The 23,377-nt window shown below is 47.2% G+C and overlaps 1 protein-coding gene across 1 annotated transcript; it reads left to right on the top strand.

The window, feature by feature from the left end:
- Positions 1 to 3,976: 3,976 nt before the first annotated feature.
- Tigar (TP53 induced glycolysis regulatory phosphatase) lies at positions 3,977 to 21,401 on the top strand. The gene is made up of 6 exons (XM_021165440.2): positions 3,977 to 4,120; positions 11,431 to 11,468; positions 16,176 to 16,297; positions 17,685 to 17,762; positions 19,609 to 19,719; positions 20,608 to 21,401. Exons 1-6 carry the CDS (start codon positions 4,089 to 4,091, stop codon positions 21,034 to 21,036), a joined length of 810 nt encoding a protein of 269 aa, XP_021021099.1. The 5' UTR covers positions 3,977 to 4,088; the 3' UTR covers positions 21,037 to 21,401.
- Positions 21,402 to 23,377: the final 1,976 nt, after the last annotated feature.

The raw sequence follows: 23,377 nt of genomic DNA, 5'->3' as shown, positions 1-23,377 counted from the left end.
CAGCCCCCTGTTCTATTCTCATAAGAGTTGGGTATATCCTGTTTCTGACTCATTCTGTAAAATCCTTCTCCGATTTATCATTTCTTTCTCTGAATCACCAGTTAGATATCACTTGCTTGGGATTTAAAGTGTGAATTAAGGGCATGTTAGTATTTAGCCAGCGGGATTAAAGTTGAGTTGTTCCAGCAGGATCACACAGAGCTAGGTGGATGGGATCCCTTGTGGGAACAGCCATGTTGCTGGATTAAAATTCCTTTACAGGGCCATCCATTGGGAATGGAGTTTGAGGGTCTCTGAACTAGCCATGTGCCAACTAGCTTTGTGAACTTAGACAAACCGCCTTAGTTTCTTTTGAGGCCACATTTCTTATCTCTGAACTGAAGATAAGGAAGCCTACCTGTTCTGTCTCCCTCCCAGTTGCTACAAGGTCAAATGAAATGATACACTGTTGAATCTGTCTCAAACATTCTATCTCTTATCTAAACTATAATTGGGAAATCACCACACATAGACTGTCAAATGCAAGGATTTAGCTAAGAATACAAGAAGACAACACATCCAACATTAATTATGACCCATGTAAGGCTTGGGCCTATAGTTAAACAGCCTGCCTAGCAAGAATATATATATATATTTTATATTCTATATTCTATATATAGTCTATAATGTCATCATCATCTCAATTCTATTGCTATAATAAAAGCACCAAGACCAAAATCAAGCTGGGAAGGAATGAGTTTATTTTGCGTACACTTCACACTTCCACATTTTAGTGTATCACTGAAGAAGTCAGGACAGGAATTGAAATAAGACAGGAACCTGAAGGCAGGAGCTGAAGCAGGGGGCATAGAGGAGTGCTGCTTATGGGCTTGCTCCGCATGATTTTCTCAGCCCAAGAATAGTACCAGTCCTATAATGATCTGGGCCCTCCTCCATCAATCACTAATTTTTTTTTTTAAATGTCCTATAGCAAGACATTATGGACGAAATTTCTCTGTTGAGGTTCCATTCTGTGATGGTTTAAATATGCTTGGCCCATGGGAAGTGGCACCAGTAGGAGGTGTGGCCTTGTTGGAGGAAGTGTGTCACTGTGTAGGTGGGTTTTGGGGTCTCCTAGTGCTGAAACTCCATCCAGTGTGGAAGACAGTCTCCTACTGGATGCCTTCAGATCAAGATGTAGAACTCTCAACCCTTTCTGCACCGTGCCTGCCTGGATGCTGCCATGCTTCCTGCCTTAACGATAATGGCCTGAACCTCTGAAACTGTAAACCAGCCCCAATTAAATGTTTGCCTTTATACAAGTTGGCTTCGTCATGGTGTCTGTATTGGTCAGGGTTGTTGAGAGTAACAGAAGTTCTGTAATATCTCTATGTAGAAATTATTGGAATGACTTACAGTCTGTAGTCCACCTAACCCAACAATGGTCAGCTGTGAATGGAAAGTCTAAGAATCTAGTGGCTGCTCAGTCCCACGAGGCTAGTTGTTGCAGCTGGTCTTCTGTGTAAGCTGGAATGCTGAAGAAGTAGGTTCCGACCGATGTGCTGGCAAGAAAGCGCAAGCAGGCAGGGAAGAAGGTCCATTGTTCCTATGTAGGCCTCCAGCAGAAGGGAAGGCCCAGATCAAAGGTGTGCACCACCAGGCCTGGACCTAACCTGTTCTTTACTTGGGACTTGCTCTGTCCCAGCTTGGCCTTGAACTCAGAGATTCGATTGCCTCTGTCTCCTGGGATTAAAGGGGTGTATCACTTTGCCTGGGCCTAAACTTTTCATGGCCACTATGCTTCAAAATCCAGATCAAAATCTTCCAGCCTCAAGATCTGGATCACAGCCATGCTCCCATTTTTGGACTGAAGTTCATTCCAGACACAGTCAAATTAGCAACTGAGAATAGCCACCACCGTGTCTCTTCACATCAATAAAACCCTAACTAAGACCTTCTTTTAGATAACAATAGCTTGTGTCAAATTGACATAAAACTAGCCAGTACATTGTTACATTGTTTTATCATCATCATCATCATCATCATCATCATCATCAGACAGGGGCTAACAATGTAACCCCTGATGCCTGGAACTCCCTGTGTAGATCAGGCTGACCTAAAACTCAGAAGATTTTCTTGCCTCTGACTCCTGAGTGCTGGGGTTAAGGGTATGTGCCACCACACTTGGTAAAAATAAATATAGCCAAAAGGGACTCTTGTGCCCTCTCTTTGGCTATGAGTCTGTTGAAACAATGGATCCCAAGAGACTGGGTGTCTCTCCATCTCTCCGGGAATCTCTTGCTGGAGTAAGAAAAAGTCATGAAGGCAGTCAGAGGAGGGAACCGTCTCTGGGAGGAACATCACTTGCTAGAGATAGGCAGAGATGAGACATTGCTCTGTGGGCGACTACACCTTGGTGGCTGGGCTGCTTAGGCATGTCTGTCTCTTAGCTTCCATTTAAAATTTCAGAGAAAATTTAGGATCCCACCAATGGACTGAGGTGAGGGTGAGGGACAGTGGATAAACTGAATAAACTTTTTTTTAAAAAAGATTTATTTATTATATGTAAGTACACTGTAGCTGTCTTCAGGCACTCCAGAAGAGGGCGCCAGATTTTGTTGCGGATGGTTGTGAGCCACCATGTGGTTGCTGGGATTTGAACTCTGGACCTTCGGAAGAGCAGTCGGGTGCTCTTACCCACTGAGCCATCTCACCAGCCCCTGAATAAACTTCTTTTTCCTCCTTTTTCCTCACTATTTATTTGGCTCTCAGTTGTCGTAGGAAGGCTAGGTGACCAGGCCTGGCTGGCTGAGCACAGGCTGTGACCTCCAGCCCCTATAGCCCTTTTGTCCCTATGTTCCTATTATATGGCTGAGGACTAGAGTCTCAGTTTCAGTCTTGAAGACATCTATTTATTTATTGAGATTTCTTTTTATTTTATGTGTCTAGGTGCTCTGCCTGAATGTCTGCGAATAACGTGAGCCCAGAGGTCAGAAGAAAGTAAATGGTCTCCTGGAACTGGAGTTACAGATGTTTGATCGCCTCTGTGGGTGCACTGGGCTTTGAACCTGGTTCTCCAGAGGAGCAAATAATCTGGGCTCTTAAAGGGTTAAGCCAACTCCCCAACCCCTCTCGAAGGGTTTTATACAGAACCTATGTCCCTGCACTTGTTTTTAAGGAAACGACTTTCCTCTAGATCAGTGCAATAGAGATAACGTTCATTACAATAGGAACTATTTTAAGAAGTGGTTGAATTCAACTCTTAATACAATGGATATCTGTGGAGACTTCTAGAGTGACTTAATTATAAATGGTAGCAGCATTAGCGAAAATACTTGGTAATAATGTTTGGGAGGACCAGGCTCAGCAAAGCAGAAGGCAAGAAAGGGGCCTGACAAAAGTCTTTGATTAAGAAGCTGAGAGAAGCCGGGCGTGGTGGCGCACGCCTTTAATCCCAGCACTCGGGAGGCAGAGGCAGGAGGATTTCTGAGTTCGAGGCCAGCCTGGTCTACAAAGTGAGTTCCAGGACAGCCAGGGCTACACAGAGAAACCCTGTCTCGGAAAAAAAAAAAAAAAAAAGAAGAAGTTGAGAGAGAAACTAGGTTGGTTTGGATCTACAACCTACTTTGACCTCACTTCCCAGGTAAAGGATAACAGCTAACCCTCACAAGATGCAGTCTGGCTGTGTAACCACCAGAGAGAGCCATCGCCTTGGCACACTACAGGCACACTACACCTTGCAAGCCTTCCTCAAATCAGTTCAGCATAAAACAATCAAGGCAGTCCTTATCTGTCCCTGGTGCAGGCGGCTGTCTAACTCTGGCAAGACTCCAGGGCGTTAACCCAGGGCGGGGCCGCGCGCACCTGCCAGGCGCCAATCACAGGTTGGCGCGCAGGAGCGCAAGCGCCACTGGCCTGGGCGGGGCCTCTCCGGGTTTCAGGCTCCACCTTTATTGGCAACCCTGTGGTGACGTTCAGCCGCCTCGACCAATAGCTACGGGGCCGGTTCGCAGGGCAGACGGAAGTAGTGCAGGCAAAGTGGCCCCGCAGTCAGGCACAGCGAGGTGCTGCAGCAGAGCTGGGTCGTGGCTCACGCGACTTGGGCCAAGATGCCGCGCTTCGCCTTGACCATTATCCGCCAGTGAGTATCGCAGTTGCCGGGAGCTTCCTGGCCTGGGTCTCTTCTGGTTCCCTACGTGCTCCAATCCGGGGAGGGTGGGCTTTCCACGTGCTTTTTCTTTGCATCCTCTCGTGTCCAATCTTTTATCCGCGACACCCTGCGTGAGGAAGCCAGGTCTTAACTGTCAAGAGCCTTGCGTTTTCCACGAGGAAAGAAGTGTGGAGAAGCACATGATTACGGTTCCCAGCCATTGCGTGAAGACATGACCTGGCCTCTCGACTTTTCAGTGTGACCTTTTATGCCCCCTAGTAAATTCCAGAGTTTTCAGAATTGCTGGGCCACACCTCATCTATCCTATGCTGGTTGCCTTGTTTTCTCACCCTCCCCTTCCCCCTATCTCCTTGCATCGGGGGTACTTTTGCAATTTACCTCCCTTCAGAGGCTACAGTTCTGAGGGGGAAAAAAAATAGAGGGTTCGAGCTCTCCTCTCAGTCGACTGCATCACCCTGAACAAACATTTTTATCATGACAGATTTCATGGAGCAGAATCTGGCTTTAAGTCACCTATCGTTTTCCTTCCCAGTACCTGTTTGCCTGGTGATGATGGTAGGCAGATTCAGGGTGGGTAAGAGAAGGGAAGTTTCAAGGCGTTGCTTGGTTGGGATTCAGGCTCCAGCTAGAAGCTGCCTCGTTGGACAGACTTAATCTTTCTGACCTGCGTTCTGATAAGCAGATTGGTGGCTGCAGTCTAATCTCTCTGGATCTAACCAAATGGAGAGGATGGAGCGCATGGAGCAGAGAGGAAGAAATATGCCCGAGAATTAAATAACGTGTTCTTCTGTAAGCAAAGCTCAGATAAAAAGCAGCTGAGTCTCACCTGTGTAGTCAGGGCTTATCAGAACAGCTTCTCAGAGCGGGACTGATTACCGTTTCCGGCTTCATAGGGCTCACAGGAGCGCTGACAGCGTTTGAACCTTGTGGCGACCTTCTTCAACGCATGCTTTTTCTGTCCAGCTTCCTCTTTATAGGAAGATGGTCTCCAGCATCATGTGAAGTGGGCCTTCAAGATTCAGGGATTTTAGTGGCTAAATTAGAAATCTGGTTCCCTGTGTCTTTCTGTGTCCCTCCCTGTGCTTTCTAGAATGTTCTGGGAGATGATACAGCTTTATTGGGAGCACTGAAGGAACATGAACCCCCTTGTCCTCTTTTCAACGTGGACCCAGCTGGGAAACCATCCCTACTTAGATTCTTAATGGGCAATATCTGTGTGAATAGGGAGTGTCTGTGATTCACTGGAGAGTAAGGGGAGTCAGACTCCCGGGAACTTCAAGTTGTGTGGCAAGTATTTGAACCAGAGCAAATTAACCCGCTATTCTCTGCCTCTTGGTTATCTTAAAGCCTAGTGTTTGAAGGTCACTTGGAAATATCACCTGCTATAATTTTAGGGGGTAGTAATAGTAGTTTTCTTCAACAGTTGTGGCAGCATACCTAAAACCCCAGCAGTCAGGAGGTAGAGGAGTTGAAGGCCAGCCTGGTCTACATTAGCAGCCAGAGGAACATAGTGGAATCCTGTCTCAAAGTTTTATTCTCTTTTAGACACAGGAAGACTAGTCTGTTGAAATAGACAGGGCTGTGGCTAGCTGCTGTCCTGGCATGGTCATCTCAGGTTTCCTCTTTCTGTTGGACTTGTGACAGATAGAAGCCTGGTTGGTTCAAGAACAAATATGCTTTCACATTTGACTGGTAGTCACCATAGGTAAATCATGGGAAACTCATGGGAAAGTTGGCTAATTACATCGGGCTGTACTATAATGCAAGACAAATTTAAAGCAATTTTCTTGTGTCTAACCAAATCCTTCATGGAATTTTATGTGTATCCTAATTTGTCATGTTTTAAATATTCTATTAATTAATTAATTAATTATATGAGTATAGGTGTTTTCATGTATGTCTGTGTAGCATGTGTGTTCATGGTGCCCACAGAGGCCAGAGGAGGGGGTCAGATCTAGAATTGGAGCTCTGGACGTTTGTTAGCCTGCCACGTGGGTGCTGGGAATTGAATCTAGGTCCTCTGGAAGAGCAGTCAGTGCTCAAGTTGCTGAGTCATCTCTCCATTGTTTTTGTTTGTCTTATTTTGAAATGGAGATGGTCATTTTTGGACCAGAACACCCTGGATTCCAAGGTTTTTTTTTTTGTTTGTTTGTTTTGGTTTGTTTGCTTGTTTGTTTGTTTGAGACAGGGTTTCTCTGTGTAGTCCTGGCTGTCCTGGAACTCACTCTGTAGACCAGGCTGGCCTTGAACTCAGAAATCCGCCTGCCTCTGCCTCCACCACCGCCCGGCTGGATTCCAAGCCTCTTGCCTCTTGTTTGTATTGAACTGTAATTTCTCACGAAAGTTGCAGCATTGTAACCCGACCCAGGGAGGCTGGGTGAGTGTTCGTACCTGACAGCCACAGAGGCCTGGATTCTCTTGAGCTTTTGGGTTTATAGTCAGTCACTTGCAACACCATTTTACTTCCATTTTTTTATTATTATTTTTTCCTCTGGGACTAGCCTTTGAATCTGTTTGCAATTGAAATGGTTGGTAAAAGGTCAGGTGGTATCAGGTGAGGTGGTAATTTACACACTGGAATAAATGTGCTGAAAACCCCAGAAGTGTGCTAATTTCCCACAAAGGTCGGCTTCTCAGCTGTGGATAGCTTGAAGCTGTCTATTGAGTCGGAATCTTTATAAGGATCTAACAAGGGATTAAGTATGTAAACCAGAGCCAAGGGACTTGCTTTTAAGTAACAGCAAAGGGTAACCTACAGCCTGAGTGAGGCCTGCCTGTGTCTTGTGTGTCCCCCATGGTGTCCCATGCTCACACCTCCCCCACCCACAGGGCCTATAAATGGCAGGTCATGAGACTTCAGCTCTTGGCATAAGTGTCTAGACTTCTGTGGAGCCTGGTGTTCTGTTTTGGAAATGGATCACCCTGCAGAATTTGAAAATGAGCGATGCATCCTCCACTCCGTCCAAATACATGGCTCTGACCTTTCCACAGCCGCCTCCTTCTCTGGTTCCCTAGCCAAGGGCTTGCTTAGCCTTGCCCATCCCCTAAACTAGCTTTAAACACCTGCCTCAAGGATTTATGGATACCCTTTAAAGCTGCTAAAAGCTGCAATACTAAATATTTACACAGGTTTTGGGGAAACAGTTCTATTTTGGGTTATGTAATCTTTGAATATTTATAACGTGGCTTGAGTTCAAAACTGCCTGCTAGATGCTAAAAGGTAGCAGAAGTGTGTGTGTGTGTGTGTGTGTGTGTTAGGAGTGTATTACGCATATATGTAGGTAGGGAGACCAGTAATTCACTGAGCCTGAAGCTAATTTGGCAGCCAGCATGTCCCAGTGACCCTCCTGCCTCTCCCCAGCCACCAGCACCCAGGTTCAGGCACACACCTTGCCATTTATGTACCGCCTGGGTCTCAGCTCAGTTCTTACAGAGCACTCTTCCCCACTGAGCATCTGTTTCCAGCCCCTGCAGGGATCAACCTACAGCTGAAGGAAAGTGTTCACTATATCACATCCACTTTTGTTTTCACCTCTTACTGAAAAGAATCCCTAGATGTGGGGCAGTGCCTTTGCAAAACTATCCTGTCACTTGGATTCTTTTCAGTGTGTGTTCAAAAGGGCCACTGCCCATATGGAGAGATTTCACTCTCAGTGCTGTCTGCAAAATGTTGGAGTGACAAAATTAGTAATTTTCTCGTGTGTGTGTGTGTGTGTCTGTATGTGTGTGTGATCACTCTCCACCTTTTTTTTAATAAAAAGATAAAGATTTACTTATATTTTATGTGCATCGCTGTTTTGCATGAAGGAATGTCTGTATATCATGTGCATGCAGTCCCTCCAGAGGCCAGAAGAGGGCAGCAGATTCCCCAGAACTGGAGTTACTGATGGTTGTGAGTCACCAGCCTCTAGCCCCTCCACCTAATTTTTTGAGCCCGGGTCTTTCATTGGTTCTGGAGGTTTCTGATTGTGTTAGGCTGGACTGGCTCCAGCTCCCCACATGTTTTCACTTCAGGTATGAAACCCAGGTACTCGTGCTTATATGGGGAGCAATTTACCTCCCAACTGGGCCATCTCCCTTGCCCCCTGCCCCACCCCTGATGTCAAATGTGCCCAGTGAGGGTGCCTCTTTGCCTCTTGCTGGGAGTTAATGGGGAGGATGATACTTCTACTTAAAAGCAGTTCTGTTTTATTTCTTTAGATTTTGGAGACAGGTCTTCTGTAGGCCAGGCTGATCTCAGAGATACTGTGCCACTTGGATGACCTTGTACTCCTGATCCTCCTGCCTCCATCTCCCAGTTGCTAGACTTACAGGCTGTGTTACCAAACCACAGCTTTTGGTCGTTGGAGCAAGTCTTGCTGAGTAGCCTGAAACTTGATTTGTAGCCTAGGCTGGCCTTGAGCTTTCTCACCCTCCCAAGTGCTGAGCCATGAGTCGGCAGGAGGCAGTTTTTATTGGTATCAGGAGGATTTTAAAGCTGAGATAGGAAGTGAGCCCAGGACCCAATTTCTCTCCCTAGATTGGAACACCAGCTTGCCCAGCCCAGCCTTCTGCCAGCAGACCTTTCTGTATGTCAGAGGTTAATGCTTTTTTTTTTTTGGTGCCTGTTTCTTAAGATGCTGCTATACTATATATAGGAACTCTTTTAATAGTGGGCCATCAGTCGTCTTGGTTTTGCCAAGGCCTAAACGGTTCCAAACACAGTAATTTCATTTATGTAAACATACATTTTAAAAAATATCTGTATGTTTAGGAACCAAAACGATTCTCCTTGTTCCTATTCCTCTCCCCATATGAGACCATATTTATCTACTTCTTTGTATTTTAGTTGCTTAGTTTATTTTGCCATGCTCAGTATTGAACCTGAGGCCTTGCATGGTAAGCACGTGTCCTACCACTATACTTTTCTCACTTAAACAAGAAAACAACTTTGTTTTTGAGACAGATACTCACTGTGTAGCTTTGGCTGGAACTCACTTTGTAGTTCAGGCTGGCCTTGAACTCACAAAGTTCCACTTGGCTTCTGCCCCTTGAATGACAAGAAACAGCCTGGGCTTGGAGAGAGAGGGATTCTGAGAGAAGGGGTGTCTGGGAGTGGTGAAAACAAATGACTCGAAGTCCTGGGTCCAAGCTGGTGGCCTGTGTTCTGCTGGAACACAGCAGAACTTTCCAGCAGGCTTTCTCTCTGTTCTGCTTTCTCCAGGCAGCTCTCTATTTTCTGCTAGAGACGGTTCTCCAAGCAGTTCTCTCTTGCTATTCTAAAAAAGATTCTGGATAGCTCATCTCTTGCAGATCACAAGCCCAGTGTTTAATTTTACATATCAATCCCATCATTTATTCCAGGTTCCTTTTTGATTATCCTGTGAATCAGCATCCAGAGATCCCTGCCCCCTGATTCTTTTGGAGGCAAGGAGCACACATTTTCTTTTAACTTGGCAAAGGAATTCAGAGGTCTGCCTGCTTCTGATACGCCCAGAGCTTTAACTAGCTAGGTGGGACCCCTCCTGGGATTAGCATTTTTACCACACCTTGGCCTAACCTTGCTCTGTCTTAGGCCAACCCTGAACTCAGCTATCTGCCTGCCTTTGTAAGCATAAACAGAAAAGTACCTTTCTGACAAGTTGGCTCACAGCACAACTGCTTCAGTTCCTTTAGTTTCGTGAAGCCCCTCATATAATTCATGTTACATCCTTACTTTTTGAGAAGTTACATATTTTTGAACCCATGTTTTAGAGTTCTTTTCTACAGCCTTAGGGTTTACCATTATTAGCCACACCTTTGCCTTCTGGACTGGGGTGTTTAACATTAACAGGAAGGACATTCTTTGAAGGAGGAACATGAAAATTCGTACATTATTATACAAGCAAGCCATGCCCAAAGCATCCATGCCTGCTAGCCCTGTCCCAGGGGCAGGAACCATGCCATTCTGTCTCTCCCTAGGCCATGCCGGAAAAGGCATGTGTCACCATGCCTGAACCTATTAATATATTCTTCCAGTGTTTCTGTATGCGGATCCAGATGTTTTTTATTCCCCTCCTTTCTAAGGAGTTAGCACTTGAATGTTATTTCCCACCTTGCCTTCCAGTCCTTTATTGTGGAGCTTGTTCTCTTACCACACAAGCTTTGCGGTTTGTTTTTAAATGTATATGAACGTTTTGCCTGATACACATGCACGCGCGCGCGCGCGCGCGTGAGTGTGTGTGTGTGTGTGTGTGTGTGTGTGTGTGTGTATGTATGTGTCACATGTGTGCCTGATGTCTGTTGAAGTCAGAAGAGAGGGTATTAGATCCTCTGGGACTGAGTTGAGAGCCACCATGAGGGTGCTGAGAATGGATCCCTGGTCCTCCCGGAGAACAACAGTTCCTTTACTCACTAGTCATCTCTCCAGCCCCTCTTGGTGTCTCTTAGACAGATCTGTGTTTGTTTTTAGGGCATGAACTTTATTCAGAGTCGCTGCTGCGTGTGGAGGCCAGAGATGGGCAGTGCCGCGATTACAGGCAGGCACTTGTCGCCATGCCCAGCTTCCTCCACAGTGCTGAGATTCCCAGCTCGCCCTGTGTGGTGATCACTTTACCAAGTGACCACCCTCCTGGCCCTGCTTGGTGACGTTTATCCTAGATCTAACCTGCCATCTAGGCTTGCCCATGTGGCTCCCTCTCACCGCTGTCCTCCAGCCTCAGTTTACCCATTTATTTCCTGGAAATCTTTCCAGTCAGCCCTGTCGGTCCTCTGCTTGCTTTAGGATTGGGATTGTTTTGATTTTTTTTAATTCCTCAAAGGGTAACCGCACTCAGTTGGGCACACAGTTGGTCTGCAAGGTGGCAATAGCTACCGCACAGTAGGACTACCTCCATTCCAGGACCAGGGTCAGTTCTGGGTGCTAAGGGTCTCTTTCCATGTTCACACCTGTCACGTGCTTCTTCAGGGCAGCAGCTCACAGATGGCCACCCTGGTTCCGGGCCTGCTGCCCTGAAGTGATCCTGCTCGGCCAGCACGATTACCGTACCAAGGCTGCCTCATCATAAATAAAGCTGCATTTTAATAGCTTTTTCCTCCAGCAGTTCACTTAACATTGATTTCCTGACCCATTTACATTTGCTTTAGGGGTAGCTTGATTTGGAATTCAAGAGTTGGGGTGGAAAATTGGAAAGGAAATAATTAGATTTGCAAGTTTAAGATTTGTCATGAATCTCATTGCTCTTCGATGTTTTTTTTTCTTTTCTCTCTCTTTTCAAAAATAATTTGGTAACTTTTTTTTCTTTTTTTTTTTTTTATTTCAGTGGTGAAACAAGACTTAATAAGGAGAAAATCATTCAAGGTTGGTCTCATCCGATTATTGCCCAGTTCTGCTTCACTATTAATGACTTGGTGGGCGCGAGGGGAGGCAGGCGGCACTGTAATTGAGTTGAATTGGATTGGGGTTAGGGGGTGAGGGTACCATAGAATTCGACTAAAATGGTAGGTCACTTAAAGTGGGCATGGCGTGCACGGGTAACGGGGGCCAGTCACTGAAAAGTCGCCTTGGGTTCTTAAGGACTTGAAATACCACAGTTGCGATTTGACAAGATCAAAGCCAGATGATACGTGCCAGTGCCAGTCATCCCGGCAGGCATATGCCTGAGGCAGGAGGATCTCTGTTTGAGGCCAGTATCTGCACTATACAAAGACTTCAAGGTTAGTTTAGGCTGTAAAGAATGGTTTCATATTAGGAAATAAGACATTTACAGGCTCCTATTAGCACTTTTCTAAACAGTTACTCTGAGTTCTGTACTAATGATGAGATTCCCTCTGCTGTGGGGTGGCCCTTTGGTTGGCTTGTCATTCCCTCTGCTGTGGTTGCGGAGGTTGTCAAAGCCAACCGCTCTGGAACGTGAGTAACCACAGCTGCATCCACATCCATCTTTAAGTCTCCTGACTTTGTACGTTGGATGCTCACTGGTCTCCTCTCCCACAGATTCCCACACTGTCTGTGGGGTGGTGAGATGGCTTAGTGGTTGAGAAAGGGTTTTGCTTTTACAGAGAACCCCAGTTTGGTCCCCAGTACCCACAACCACTTTTAACTCCAGCTCCAGATCTGATCTCCAGGGGGTCTCTGACCCCCCCTCTTCTGGCCTCTACAGAACTTACAGTCAAATGCACACACCCTGACACGGACATCCGTAACTTACAGAAATAGTAAAACATAAGTCTCCAAGCGCAGTCCCTAGCTGGCAGCATCTGTCCCTTCCTTCTGATATTGATTGGTATACGTAGGTAGGAGAGCACTCTCAGTCAGTGTGGGCACACACGCGTCTGGACTGATGGTTTTCACCCGGAACTTGCTCTGTTTCTGCTTTCATCAGCTTGTTGAGCTGAGCATGTCGCTGGGGAAGAAAGCTCTCAGGCTGGCTGATGCTGGACCCTGGCCCCGTCCCCAGTACAGAGCTATAGCACAGCTAGTGAAGGAGGTCTGTTGTGAGTGTTAGCACGGTTTATCACTTTGGCGGGATCTAGGATTGTAGAAACAACTATGGGGAGCCTCTGGTTGCCAGGGAGGGATCATCTAGATTAGATTCATTAAGTTGGGAGGACCTATCCTCAAAGCGGGCAGCTCCATTTCAAGTCCCATAGTGAGGGGGTCATTCATCTCTGAGCTTCCTAACTGGGTACGAACCAGCTGCACCCTCAGCCCTCCTACACGGTGGGGGTCCCTATCATTATGGACTTTCAAGCCACATACCCCTCCTTTAAATTGTTTTATGTCTGTGAGTGGCTTGTCTGCATGTACATCTATGAACCCCTGTGTGTGTCTGTGTGTGTGTATAGTACAGAAGAGAGAGCACTGGGTTCCCTGGAATTGGAGTTGCAGGTGGTTGTCTGCTCTTACCTGCTTGGCCATCTCTCCGGCTCCACCCTCCCTTGCTCTAGTCAGGTCCTTTGTCATCAGTGAGACGAGTGGCCAGCTTGTCCCGTCTCATGCTAGGCAAGCTGTCTCTGTAGCACTGTTTGAATCTTCTCATTGGTTCTGGTGGTCTTCATTTTGCCTCCGTGTACCCACAAGGGATGCCTGTGAGATTTACCTGTTATTTACAGGTGTAAGCTTTTTGCCTGCATGTTGTTTGTGCACCACTACATGCGATGTCCCAGGAGGCCAGAAGAGGGAGCCGAGCGGGGCAGGGAAAGGCAGCTGCTCTGAGCCAGCAGCCTGTGCTCCTAACTAAGGATCTCCCACCTCGTGTACTTTGCCCTTTCCTCGGCCCTAGATTCCTGCCTCCCCCCATTTCAGAAAGCTGCCTGCCACCGGCTCTTCAGTCTTCTGGCCTCCACTTCTTTATTCGTCCTTTGGAGTTGTAGTTATAGTCACACTGTAGACGAATGTGACTCCATCACAGGGACAGCTTCACCGAGGAGACTTACAAGGTGGCACGCAGAGAATTCCTCTGTCTTCTCTCTGTAGTTTGAGCTTTCAGCACTCTGCCTCGGCAGAAGGAAGCCCAGCGTCCTGACACAGAGCCTCAGGCTCCAGAGCAGTGACATCAGGCGACTTGGGTGTATGAGCCGCCTGCTCCGTTCTGCTTTGTTATGGTAGCAGAAACTAACCAGTGCCTGAACTGATTTCTGCATCATGGCCTTAGCTCCGTGTTTGAGGGCCTTACATCCCTTCTGCAACACTGTTGCCCAGAGAGGAATTTTCCCATCAGCTCCATCATTTAAAAAAAAAACAAAACAAACAACAACAACAAAAAAACAGGCATAGTGGCTCACGCCTTTAATCCCAGCACTCAGGAGGCAGAGGCAGGCAGATTTCTGACTTCGAGGCCAGCCTGGTCTACAGAGTGAGTTCCAGGATAGCTAGGGCTGCCACGGTACTCCGGTTGAGTCAGCCTGTCAGGCAGGGATGCCTAAAAGCTGCCCATGAGGCAAAAAGAGTTTCAAGGAAGCTCTCCTCCTGGAGTCTGGCGTTCTCTTAATTCTCCATTCCCGCGCTAGTCGTGCTCTCTTTCAGTATCATCCTATTATAAGTGCCTTTTAAGATTGAATTCTGACATAGCTAAAGCCTCAGTGTTCCAACAGTCCTAGATCGTCCTTGAGCAAGACCTTGGGCTTGGAATTCAGTACTGCCCCTGGTATTACACTATCTCTTTGAGTAAAAGTTAGGTCACTGCCCTTCACAGGAATCTACCATCACCAAGGAAGAAAGAAGTTTCTGACCGTAGGGGAAACCAGAATAGATGCTTAGAATTATAGCTGAGTTACACCTATATACAGGAATTTACAATGGTTTGGGAAGTAGGTCGGGCTGTGGTTTTAGAGTATTGCATTATTCATGAGATGGTTAGCTAGAATGGAACTCCCTAGTTAGAACCATGACTTGGGTGTGAAAGCCCTTGCCCTAGGAGTGAAAAGATCTCACACCTGGCTTCTAAGACTATAGCTGACCTTAGATAGGGCTGACATTGTCTCAGTTATTTTATTGCCCAGTTCCTGCCAGTCTTTGCATTTTCATTCCTCTCTGTTTTGTGTAAGAGTCATTAAGCATCCGGTTACCTCATTTTGTACCTTGCGGGTATGTCACCCAACTTCCTTATTGTCTTCTGTATAAAAAGTCTGATGCTCGAGTTGTAAAAATACATTCAGATTCTACACACGACCTCTCCTGTGTGCATCTGTCTGTCATCTCATCCAACACTTGCCCACCTGCGACTAGAGACAAATTCCACGCAGACAAAGGGGCCCAGAGGGTCTGCGGCACAGGGCTACACAGAGAAACCATGTCTCGAAAACAAAACAAGAAAAGATTCTTTAGAAGACCATTTGCATTGTTCTTGGTGGGTTGTGTTCATCAATTATTCTGAGTCTGTCTTTATCTCTAATCTCTGCCACTGGCTTTAACATCTAAAGTCTCAGTGGTTCTAAATTCCTTCTCTGTTGTTCCTCCTGGCTTTCATTCATGAGACGTGTGTGTGTGTGTGTGTGTGTGTGTGTGTGTGTGTGTGTGTGTGTGTGTCAGGGGAGGGGGTTTATAACCACGTGCCCATGAGTGCATATTGACTTTTTGAGTTGATCTTTTGTTTACCTTAAATGAATGAAAGCTTATTAGTCTGTATTGAGTGTTTTTCTCTGAAGGAGACTTGAGTTTGATTTTCCTACTGATCTGAGACGCCTCCCAGGCTCTGTGGCTTCTCTTCAGTTGTGGTTTCTAGCCCTCTGGCCCACACAGCAGCCCCTTCCCCTGCATGCCAGCATGTGTTGACAGTGGAATGCCTCCTCTGTCTCCTCCTCTCAAGGTGTAGCTCAGAGGCCTGCTCCATCCTTAGGGCCAACAGCTTCCTTCTTGTGGTTTTTTTTGTTTTTCGAGACAGGGTTTGTCTGTGTAGCTCTGGCTGTCCTGGAACTCACTTTGTAGACCAGGCTGGCCTCGAAGTCAGAAATCCGCCTGCCTCTGCCTCCCAAGTGCTGGGATTAAAGTCCTGTGCCACCACGCCCGGCGCTTCCTCTTGTTTTAATAGTTCTTTAAAACATGTTTTTATCTCCTTTTGTAGCCTAGGCTGCCCTGCAGCTTACTTACATGTAGTCCAAGAAGGCCTCTAGTTCACTGTAATCCTCCTGCCTCAGCTTTACTGGGGCTGAGGTTCTAAGTGTGAGCCATCATGTCTGGTGAAATGAGGATGGAAGGAAGAGGAGTAATATCATTGCATGCTGACCTTCAGACAGTGGACTGAAGAGGAGACAGTCAAGTGACCCAGCCATGGCCTGCAACCTGCAGGAACAGCCTGCGTGTGCAGTACATCCAACCGAGAAATGGACAAATGGGAAAGTGGGAGGAGCCCAGATAGCCCAGTTCTCGTGGGTTCCCACGAAGACAGGTAGCTTTCGGGGAAGTGTTTGAGTGGGCGAGTCTTTGTAGAGCTATGGCCCACATCAGCTCCCTAAGAAGTCTAGTACCCAAGGAAATCACATCATGTCACAGCTATCACTGCAGCTTCTGTCCCTTTCGTGTGACTTTGCTGAGATACATTTTTTGAATGGTTCTGTCTCACCGCAGGACAAGGCGTAGACGCGCCCCTTTCAGAGACTGGGTTTCGGCAAGCAGCGGCCGCCGGGCAGTTTCTGAGCAATGTGCAGTTTACCCACGCCTTCTCCAGCGATCTCACGAGGACTAAGCAGGTGAGTTCAGGCTACCCAGCCAGACTGATGGGTCAGGAGCTCAACAACGTGGAGTTTAAAAAAAATCTGCTTCTAAAGCCTGCTGAGATGGCTCAGTGGGTGAAGGCCTGCTGGCCCAAGTTCAGTTTCCGGGACCCTTGTAATGGAAGGAGGGAATTAATTGACTCTTTCAAGTTGACCTCTGATCTCCACATGCAAACCATAACACACACATATGTGTGTGTGCACACACACACACACACACACACACAATAATAAACAAGAAACAAAACTACAAGGCATATGGGGGGTGGGGGTGGGGTCCCCAGAACCCAGATGGGCACAATGGGCAGCCACTAGAAATCCCAGCAATTGGGAGAAGAGACCCCTGGAACAAGCCAGAACTGGTGAGCCTCAGGTTTAACAAGAGACTTTGCCTCAATAAGTGAAGGGGGGAGAGAGAGCCAGGAACACATTACAGGTCGGTTTAGGGCCTCCAGGAGGGCAGTAACATAAATGTGCATACATGCATTCATGTACACACACATAAGAAGCCACGGGGAAGGCTAACACAGCTTTTCTGTGAGATACTAAGTAGTTCAGGTTTGTCCGTCTCTGTGGTGTCTATGAGAGCTGTTTATATCTGTTCACATGGATACAGTACGAATGCAGTTGCATAGTGCCTCTCAGTAAGTCTGTTCGGCTGGAACCCCTGCTCATCCCTGCACAAGCTGTGAAACCCCGTCTGTCCTCCTTCCCCCAACCCAGCCTGCACAGAGACACCTCTGTGCTTACAAAGCCATCACTCCTAGTCTCCATATTCCTGGCAACCCACCCACGAGTGCCCGTCCAGGGGCTCACTCACTGACCATGTGTGAACACAGTCCCAGCTCTTAGCTGCCAGTCATCACTCTCGCCTGAGCTCTGTAAACCGCCCCCGGTGCTTTGGGCTGAATGTGTGACCTCACTGACTTCCACCGGGACTGAGCGCTGCCTTCTACTAAACCTCCCTTTATCTACTCTTAATCTGGTCTAATCCGACCTCTCTCTGCGTAACCAAGGGAGAGCAATGTGTCTGGGTGCTAATGAGCCTTTATTTATAAAAGCAGGTGGTAGTCTGAGCTGGACTACACATACATAGTAGTAACTACCAGAGTTAGGCATGAAGAGAAGCCACAAACCCCGGGCGTCCTGTGCCCTGGGCAGGTGCTCTGCCACTGAGCTGCAGCCCCAGGCAGAGAAGCAGCTTTTTGTACAGCAAAACTATTGCTAATAATTAAAAAAAAAAAATGGAATGGCATGTTTTTGAAACTTCATGGTGACCCATTTTTATAAAAGAAAGAAAGAAAGAAGGTAGGAAAGAAAGAAAGAAAGAAACAAACATTTGTCTTTGTCTTTCACTTTTCAGACCATACATGGCATTTTGGAAAAAAGCAGATTTTGTAAAGACATGGCGGTAAAGTACGACTCCAGGCTCCGAGAAAGGGTAACTTGTTTGTGTCACTTTCTACTGCGCATTCTCAGTGAGCCGTCACTTGGCTAAAGCACACTTGCAGTCCTCAGAAACTTAGCCTCAATTAATATATTTTTATGTGGGGCTGGAGAGATGGCTCAGTGGTTAAGAGCACCAACTGCTTTTTCAGAGGTCCTGAGTTCAAATCTCAGCAACCACATGGTGGCTTACAACCATCTGTCATAAGATTGGATGCCCTCTTCTGGTGTGTCTGAAGACAGTTACAGTATATTTATATATAATAAATAAATAAATCTTTAAAAATATATATATATATATATTGGTTTTTCGAGACAGGGTTTCTCTGTATAGTCCTGGCTGTCCTGGCTCCACTTTGTAGACCAGGCTGGCCTCGAACTCAGAAATCCGCCTGCCTCTGCCTCCCAAGTGCTGGGATTAAAGGTGTGCGCCACCACACCCAAAAAAGATATTTTTATGTGTGGCTGTTTTCCCTGCATGTACATCTGTGTACCATGAACATGCCTGGTTTCCCAGGAGGCCAGAAGAAGGTGTCAGATTCCCCGGAACTGGAGTTACAGACTGTTGTGAGCTGCCATGTGGGTGCTGGGAATTGAAGCAGGATCCTCTGGAAGAGCAGCCAGTGCTCTTAACTGTGGAGCCATCTCTCCAGCCCTTTCTTGGGGATTTAGAATCAACTAATATATGTTGAGGATCTGTGTAGCTGGGCATGAGAGTACACGTGTGTAATTACAGCTCTTTGAAAGTAAAAGGCTGGAGGATTATTAATTTGAGGCTAGCCTGAGCTATATAGACCCTATCTCAAAAACAAACAAACAAAACCCATCAAGATCTAGAGCTGATAACTCAGTGGTAGAGTACTTAGCCAAAATGTCTGAAGCCCTGATTTTAATTCTCAGCATGGAGGCAGGGGGGTCAAGGAGAGGGTGGGAGGAATGGGGGGGGGCAGGGAGGAGAATCTACTCAACTGTCATGTTACATAGTATTTATGTAGAGTGCCTTATCTAACTCTGTGAGCTAAGTGTCTTGAGTTATAAAAGAAGGTCATACTGATGAAAACTTGTTTACACTGGGCAGAGAGGTGCAGATTTAAAGTACAGGCAGAGGGCTCTCCACCCTACTCCTAGCCCCGCTGTGAGTGTGGGTTCGTGTACCACGAAAGCTGAGATTTCAGTTTAGGGCAAGGCACATGGAGATTTCCAGTCTGAGATGCGAACCCAGGCCTCCTAGAGCATTGGGGTTCTTTGTGCCCTATAATACCAGCTCCAAGATCGGGGGGCATCCCTGTCAGCCCTGCTTCCTTCTGATCCTGGGCAGAAGCAACAGAACGGAGAAGGCATTTTAGAGGGCCTGCCTCTCTCAGCTTGCATGTGCTCGCTGTGGTTCAGGAGACATAAAGGTTACAGCAGAAGGAAGTTCCTGCTGTGTGCCTGAGAACCAGTGCTGAAAACAGAGAATCAGGTGTGGCGCTGGGTGGGTTGCCCAAGTGTTGCCCTGAGCACATCTCTGCATCCTAGGAATTGTGGGTAGGCAGACCTGAGTGTTTCCCTAAACACATCTCTCCCTGTCCCTGATAAAGCCCCACCATCCGCTTGGGTTAGCCTTGGGTCAGCAAGTTCTTCCTCAAAGCCGCCTGGACCCAGACTGAGATTCCTACCATGGCCTAGGGCCTGGGCCTCTGCTGAGTGAGTCCCATTAGCACTCAATGTATTCCTAGCAGACAGGGTCACAGATAAGGGAAGGAAGGTGGGTTCCTTCCTGGCATGGTGTCAGGTTTTCACAGGCCTTTACCATCATGTCGATCTGTAAGCCTCACCGTTGTCTGACTGGACTGTTGCAGATGTACGGAGTCGCAGAAGGCAAGCCGCTAAGCGAGCTTCGGGCCATGGCCAAAGCGGCTGGGGAAGAGTGTCCCATGTTCACCCCGCCTGGAGGAGAGACAGTTGAGCAGGTATGCAGCCGGAGGACGCCCAAGCTGCCAGGTCGCTGGCCAGCCCGGCAATGAACCTGCCAGTGTGCCGGTGACCTAGTCACTAAATTCTGATGGTTTTTTTACTGGTGTTTGCGACAGTCAAGTGGTTTGCAAGTTCTGAACACCCCCCCCATGCCCCTGATTTTTCCAAGTTACTGTGTCTCAGTCACTGGGAGTCAGCAACCATTACTAATGATGGATTACTGATGAGAAAAACTTAGCATGATGTGATGGCGGGGTTGACACAGGCAGTGGGGAAGACATTGAGTCAGGCTCTGCCTCTGGACCCCCAGGGTTCTGGTCTCCATGCCTGCGTGATACGCAAGAGATTTGCCTACTTAGGCTCTGCTCCAGCCTTCCTCTTCCCGATTTTTTTTTTTTTTTAAAGAATTATTTACGGTGGCCAGTGGTGGTGTACACCTTTAATCCCAGCACTTGGGAGACAGAGGCAGGTGGACTTCTGAGTTCAAGGCCAGCCTGGTCTACAGAGTGATTTCCCAGACAGCCAGGGCTATACAGAGAAACCCTGTCTCAAAAAGACCATAAAAAAAAAAAAAGAATTATTCACTTATATATATGAGTACTCTGTAGCTGTCTTCAGACACACCAGAAGAGGACATCAGATTCCATTTACAGATGGCTATGAGCCATCATGTGGTTGCTGGGAATTGAACTCAGGACGCCTGGAAGAGTGCTCTTAACCACTGTGCCATCTCTCTAGCCCTTCCCTTTTTCTTAATATCTTCAGCATCAAGTGATGCTTTGACGTCCCATAGAAACCTTAGGCTGGGATAGTTGTATTTCAGACTTGTAATTTAATGGCACCGTTCACCTTGCTTGATTTCCTTTCTCTCCTCTTTCTTGTAGGTAAAGATGCGTGGAAAGGATTTCTTTGATTTCATTTGTCAGCTAATCCTGGGCAAGGCAGGGCAGAGAGAAAGCATCCTGCCTGGAGCGCCAGGCAGCGGTTTGGAAAGCTCTTTGGCAGAGGTTTTCCCTGTTGGAAAACATGGCAGCTTGGGGGCGAATCCCAAAGGTGGCACCCTGGGCTTAGCAGCCAGCATCTTAGTTGTGAGCCATGGCGCTTACATGAGAAGCCTCTTTGGTTATTTTCTGAGTGACCTCAGATGCTCGTTGCCAGGAGCAAGAGACAAATTCGAACTTTCCTCCATCACTCCCAACACTGGGATCAGTGTCTTCATCATAGACTGTGAGGAAGCACGCCAGCCATCGATTCAGTGCGTTTGTATGAACCTCCAGGAGCACCTGAACGGAGTGACTGAAAAGCAGCACTGAGTGTGGAGCCCGTGAAGTGGAGCCTCTGAAGGGAGGGCCTTGGCCTCTTGTGTTTGCACCCTCTGCTGCTGCCGTTTTAGAAGCAGTGGAGAATTCATGTGTGGAAGCCCCACTGGGGTTCTGGCTGTGTCAGGCGTTAGTGGGGAATCCACTCACAGCCAGCCTGGCTTTTCCGAGACATCATTTTCTACACTGATTTTTGTCACTCTGTCCCATTATGTCTCTGAACTGTTAACTTATGTGAACATTGAGGATTGCACATCCGGGGATGAACAGCCTTCTTTCCACACACGTCCTTTTCCTTGGCCCTTTTGATGTCTAGATGGTGTTGGCTTTTGAAGATAATTGTATGATTTCACACTTGCTCACCGAGTGCTCGCAAGAAAGAATTGTTTCAATAATTCACTGTGTATTTGCAGTGATCGTGACAGAGTCCAAAGTGTTCAGAATGAAGCTTCTTACTGTCAGATCAGTGTTCAAGGTAAAGTGACCGAACGCTCTAGTGTCCTCTGCAGAAACTGGCTCTTAGGATTTATTATTATTATTATTATTATTATTATTATTATTATTGCCTCAGGATACAGCAGAGGGACTGAAGGGGTGGGTGGGCAGTTAAGAGTACTTCCTGTTACTCAGAACTTCCAGTTCAGATCCTGTTACCCATGTTGGGCAACTCACAATGCTCAGCAATGCTGCCTAGAACTCCAGCATTGGAGAGCCAGTGCCCCCTCTGTGCCTCTGCAGACACTTGGCACACATGCCCACAAATAAAAGTGATAAAAGCAACCTCGGTGGAAGAAGGGAATGCACCACTTGATCAAAACACATTAAGGATCCCCTGAGCAGAAGGAAAAAGGAGCTCTCCAGGCAAACGGGGTGGGTGGGGGAATGCTCGAATCGTCCCGTTTTGTTATCCGACTTGCCAGTTGATCTAAAGAAGAGGTGCTGAAAACTGCTATCTAGAAGGTACAGATGAAGAACCTTCCCTCTAGGTGGCGCTATAGGAAAGGGATTTTGATTGCTGCTCGGGAGTCCTTAATTGGGAAACCGGATTGAACTGCTGAAATGCCAGCTCACACCACAGCCTCAGGGAAAGGAATTACATGGGGGAAACTGTAATCATAACACTAAGGAATATGTCGAGGCTCACCGCTGCTAGCTTACCACAGCTGTAAAGCACTGCTAGGTCCTTCCCCTGTCTAGACACTGAGGAGCTGGTGTCAACACTTTGGGTACCGGTGGCCCCAGACTAGGGATTTCCTTGAGATTCCAAATGCATCTGTACCTTGCACAAAAACATCACTAACGTGCACCCAAAGCATGGCCGTGTTCCGAGAAACCCAGAGACGTGATTAAGGAGGCCGCAGAAAAGTTGCCCCATGGGTGACAGCAAACTTCAGCCCAAAACTGGCGCCAGCATCGGAGCCAGTGGTGGATGCGTGAATTTGAGAGGGAAGCCTGAGGGATCTGGAGGTGGTGTTCAGTGGGCCCTGGGTTCCATCCTTGGTATTAGGGGGAAAAACAAGAAGGCTGTGGGTTTGATTCTCTTCCTACTTCTGTGGAGCACCCCCACCCCACAAGCCTTCAGGTGTCAACGGTGTGGTCCAGGGAAGTGTGACAAAGTTTGGTGGGCTGGTTTCGTCTACAGTTGGACTCTTGTCTGGCCTGAGTCTCTGCTGCTCCCCTGAGAGTGATTTCTCTTCCTCTTTATCAGGCTGTATTTTCCCATCCCTAAGAGTAGATGATAAAATGTTACATTTTGAACATGTTAAAAGAAATTTTAAAAAAACTAAAAAATACATAATGGGTAAGCTGTCTCAAAGCAGTGTCAAAGTGTTATTTTGATCTAAAGTCATGTGAGAAGAAACGGCAGCTTTGCCTAACAACAGGATAACTTCAGAACTCCTCCTCCTCCTCTGCCCTGGACAAGCTCCCAGGGATGCCTTGGTGCACGTCTTGGTACTTGTGGACCTGCATCCTACCCCCGTTCCACTAGGTGGATTTGTTACAAAAGATTCTTTTTTCTTTTTTTTTTTTTTTTTTTAGCAACTTCAGGTTTATGGAAAAGTCAAGCAAAGAGAAGTTCCCCTACACACCCTCCTCACCACCCCCACCCCCAGTTTATTCTGTTGGCAAAATCTCGCCACAGTGTTGACGTCTGTATCTGAACGAAGTGTGCCGTTTGTCAGTTTTGCGTTACCACATTAATAGCTGCATGTGTCTCACATAGCAGAAGGTAGCGTGCCAAGTGAATGCCAGGAGTGAATGTCGCCCTCCTGTGAGCTCAGCGTTTCCTCTGGCTGTCATCTCCATTGTATAGAAACTCCAGCATCCACACCGT

Source organism: Mus caroli, chromosome 6, assembly GCF_900094665.2.
Source record: "Mus caroli chromosome 6, CAROLI_EIJ_v1.1, whole genome shotgun sequence".
NCBI lineage: Eukaryota > Metazoa > Chordata > Mammalia > Rodentia > Muridae > Mus > Mus caroli.
This window is presented reverse-complemented; position numbering and strand designations above follow the sequence as displayed.

What these genes read in the sequence shown, in the direction of transcription:
- Tigar (XM_021165440.2), top strand. Translation starts at nt 4,089, where the DNA reads ATGCCGCGCTTCGCCTTGACCATTATCCGCCA. An exon ending in ACTCCAGGCTCCGAGAAAGG is followed by an intron (nt 17,763 to 19,608) that starts GTAACTTGTTTG and finishes GGACTGTTGCAG; the next exon opens with ATGTACGGAGTCGCAGAAGG. An exon ending in GAGGAGAGACAGTTGAGCAG is followed by an intron (nt 19,720 to 20,607) that starts GTATGCAGCCGG and finishes TCTTTCTTGTAG; the next exon opens with GTAAAGATGCGTGGAAAGGA.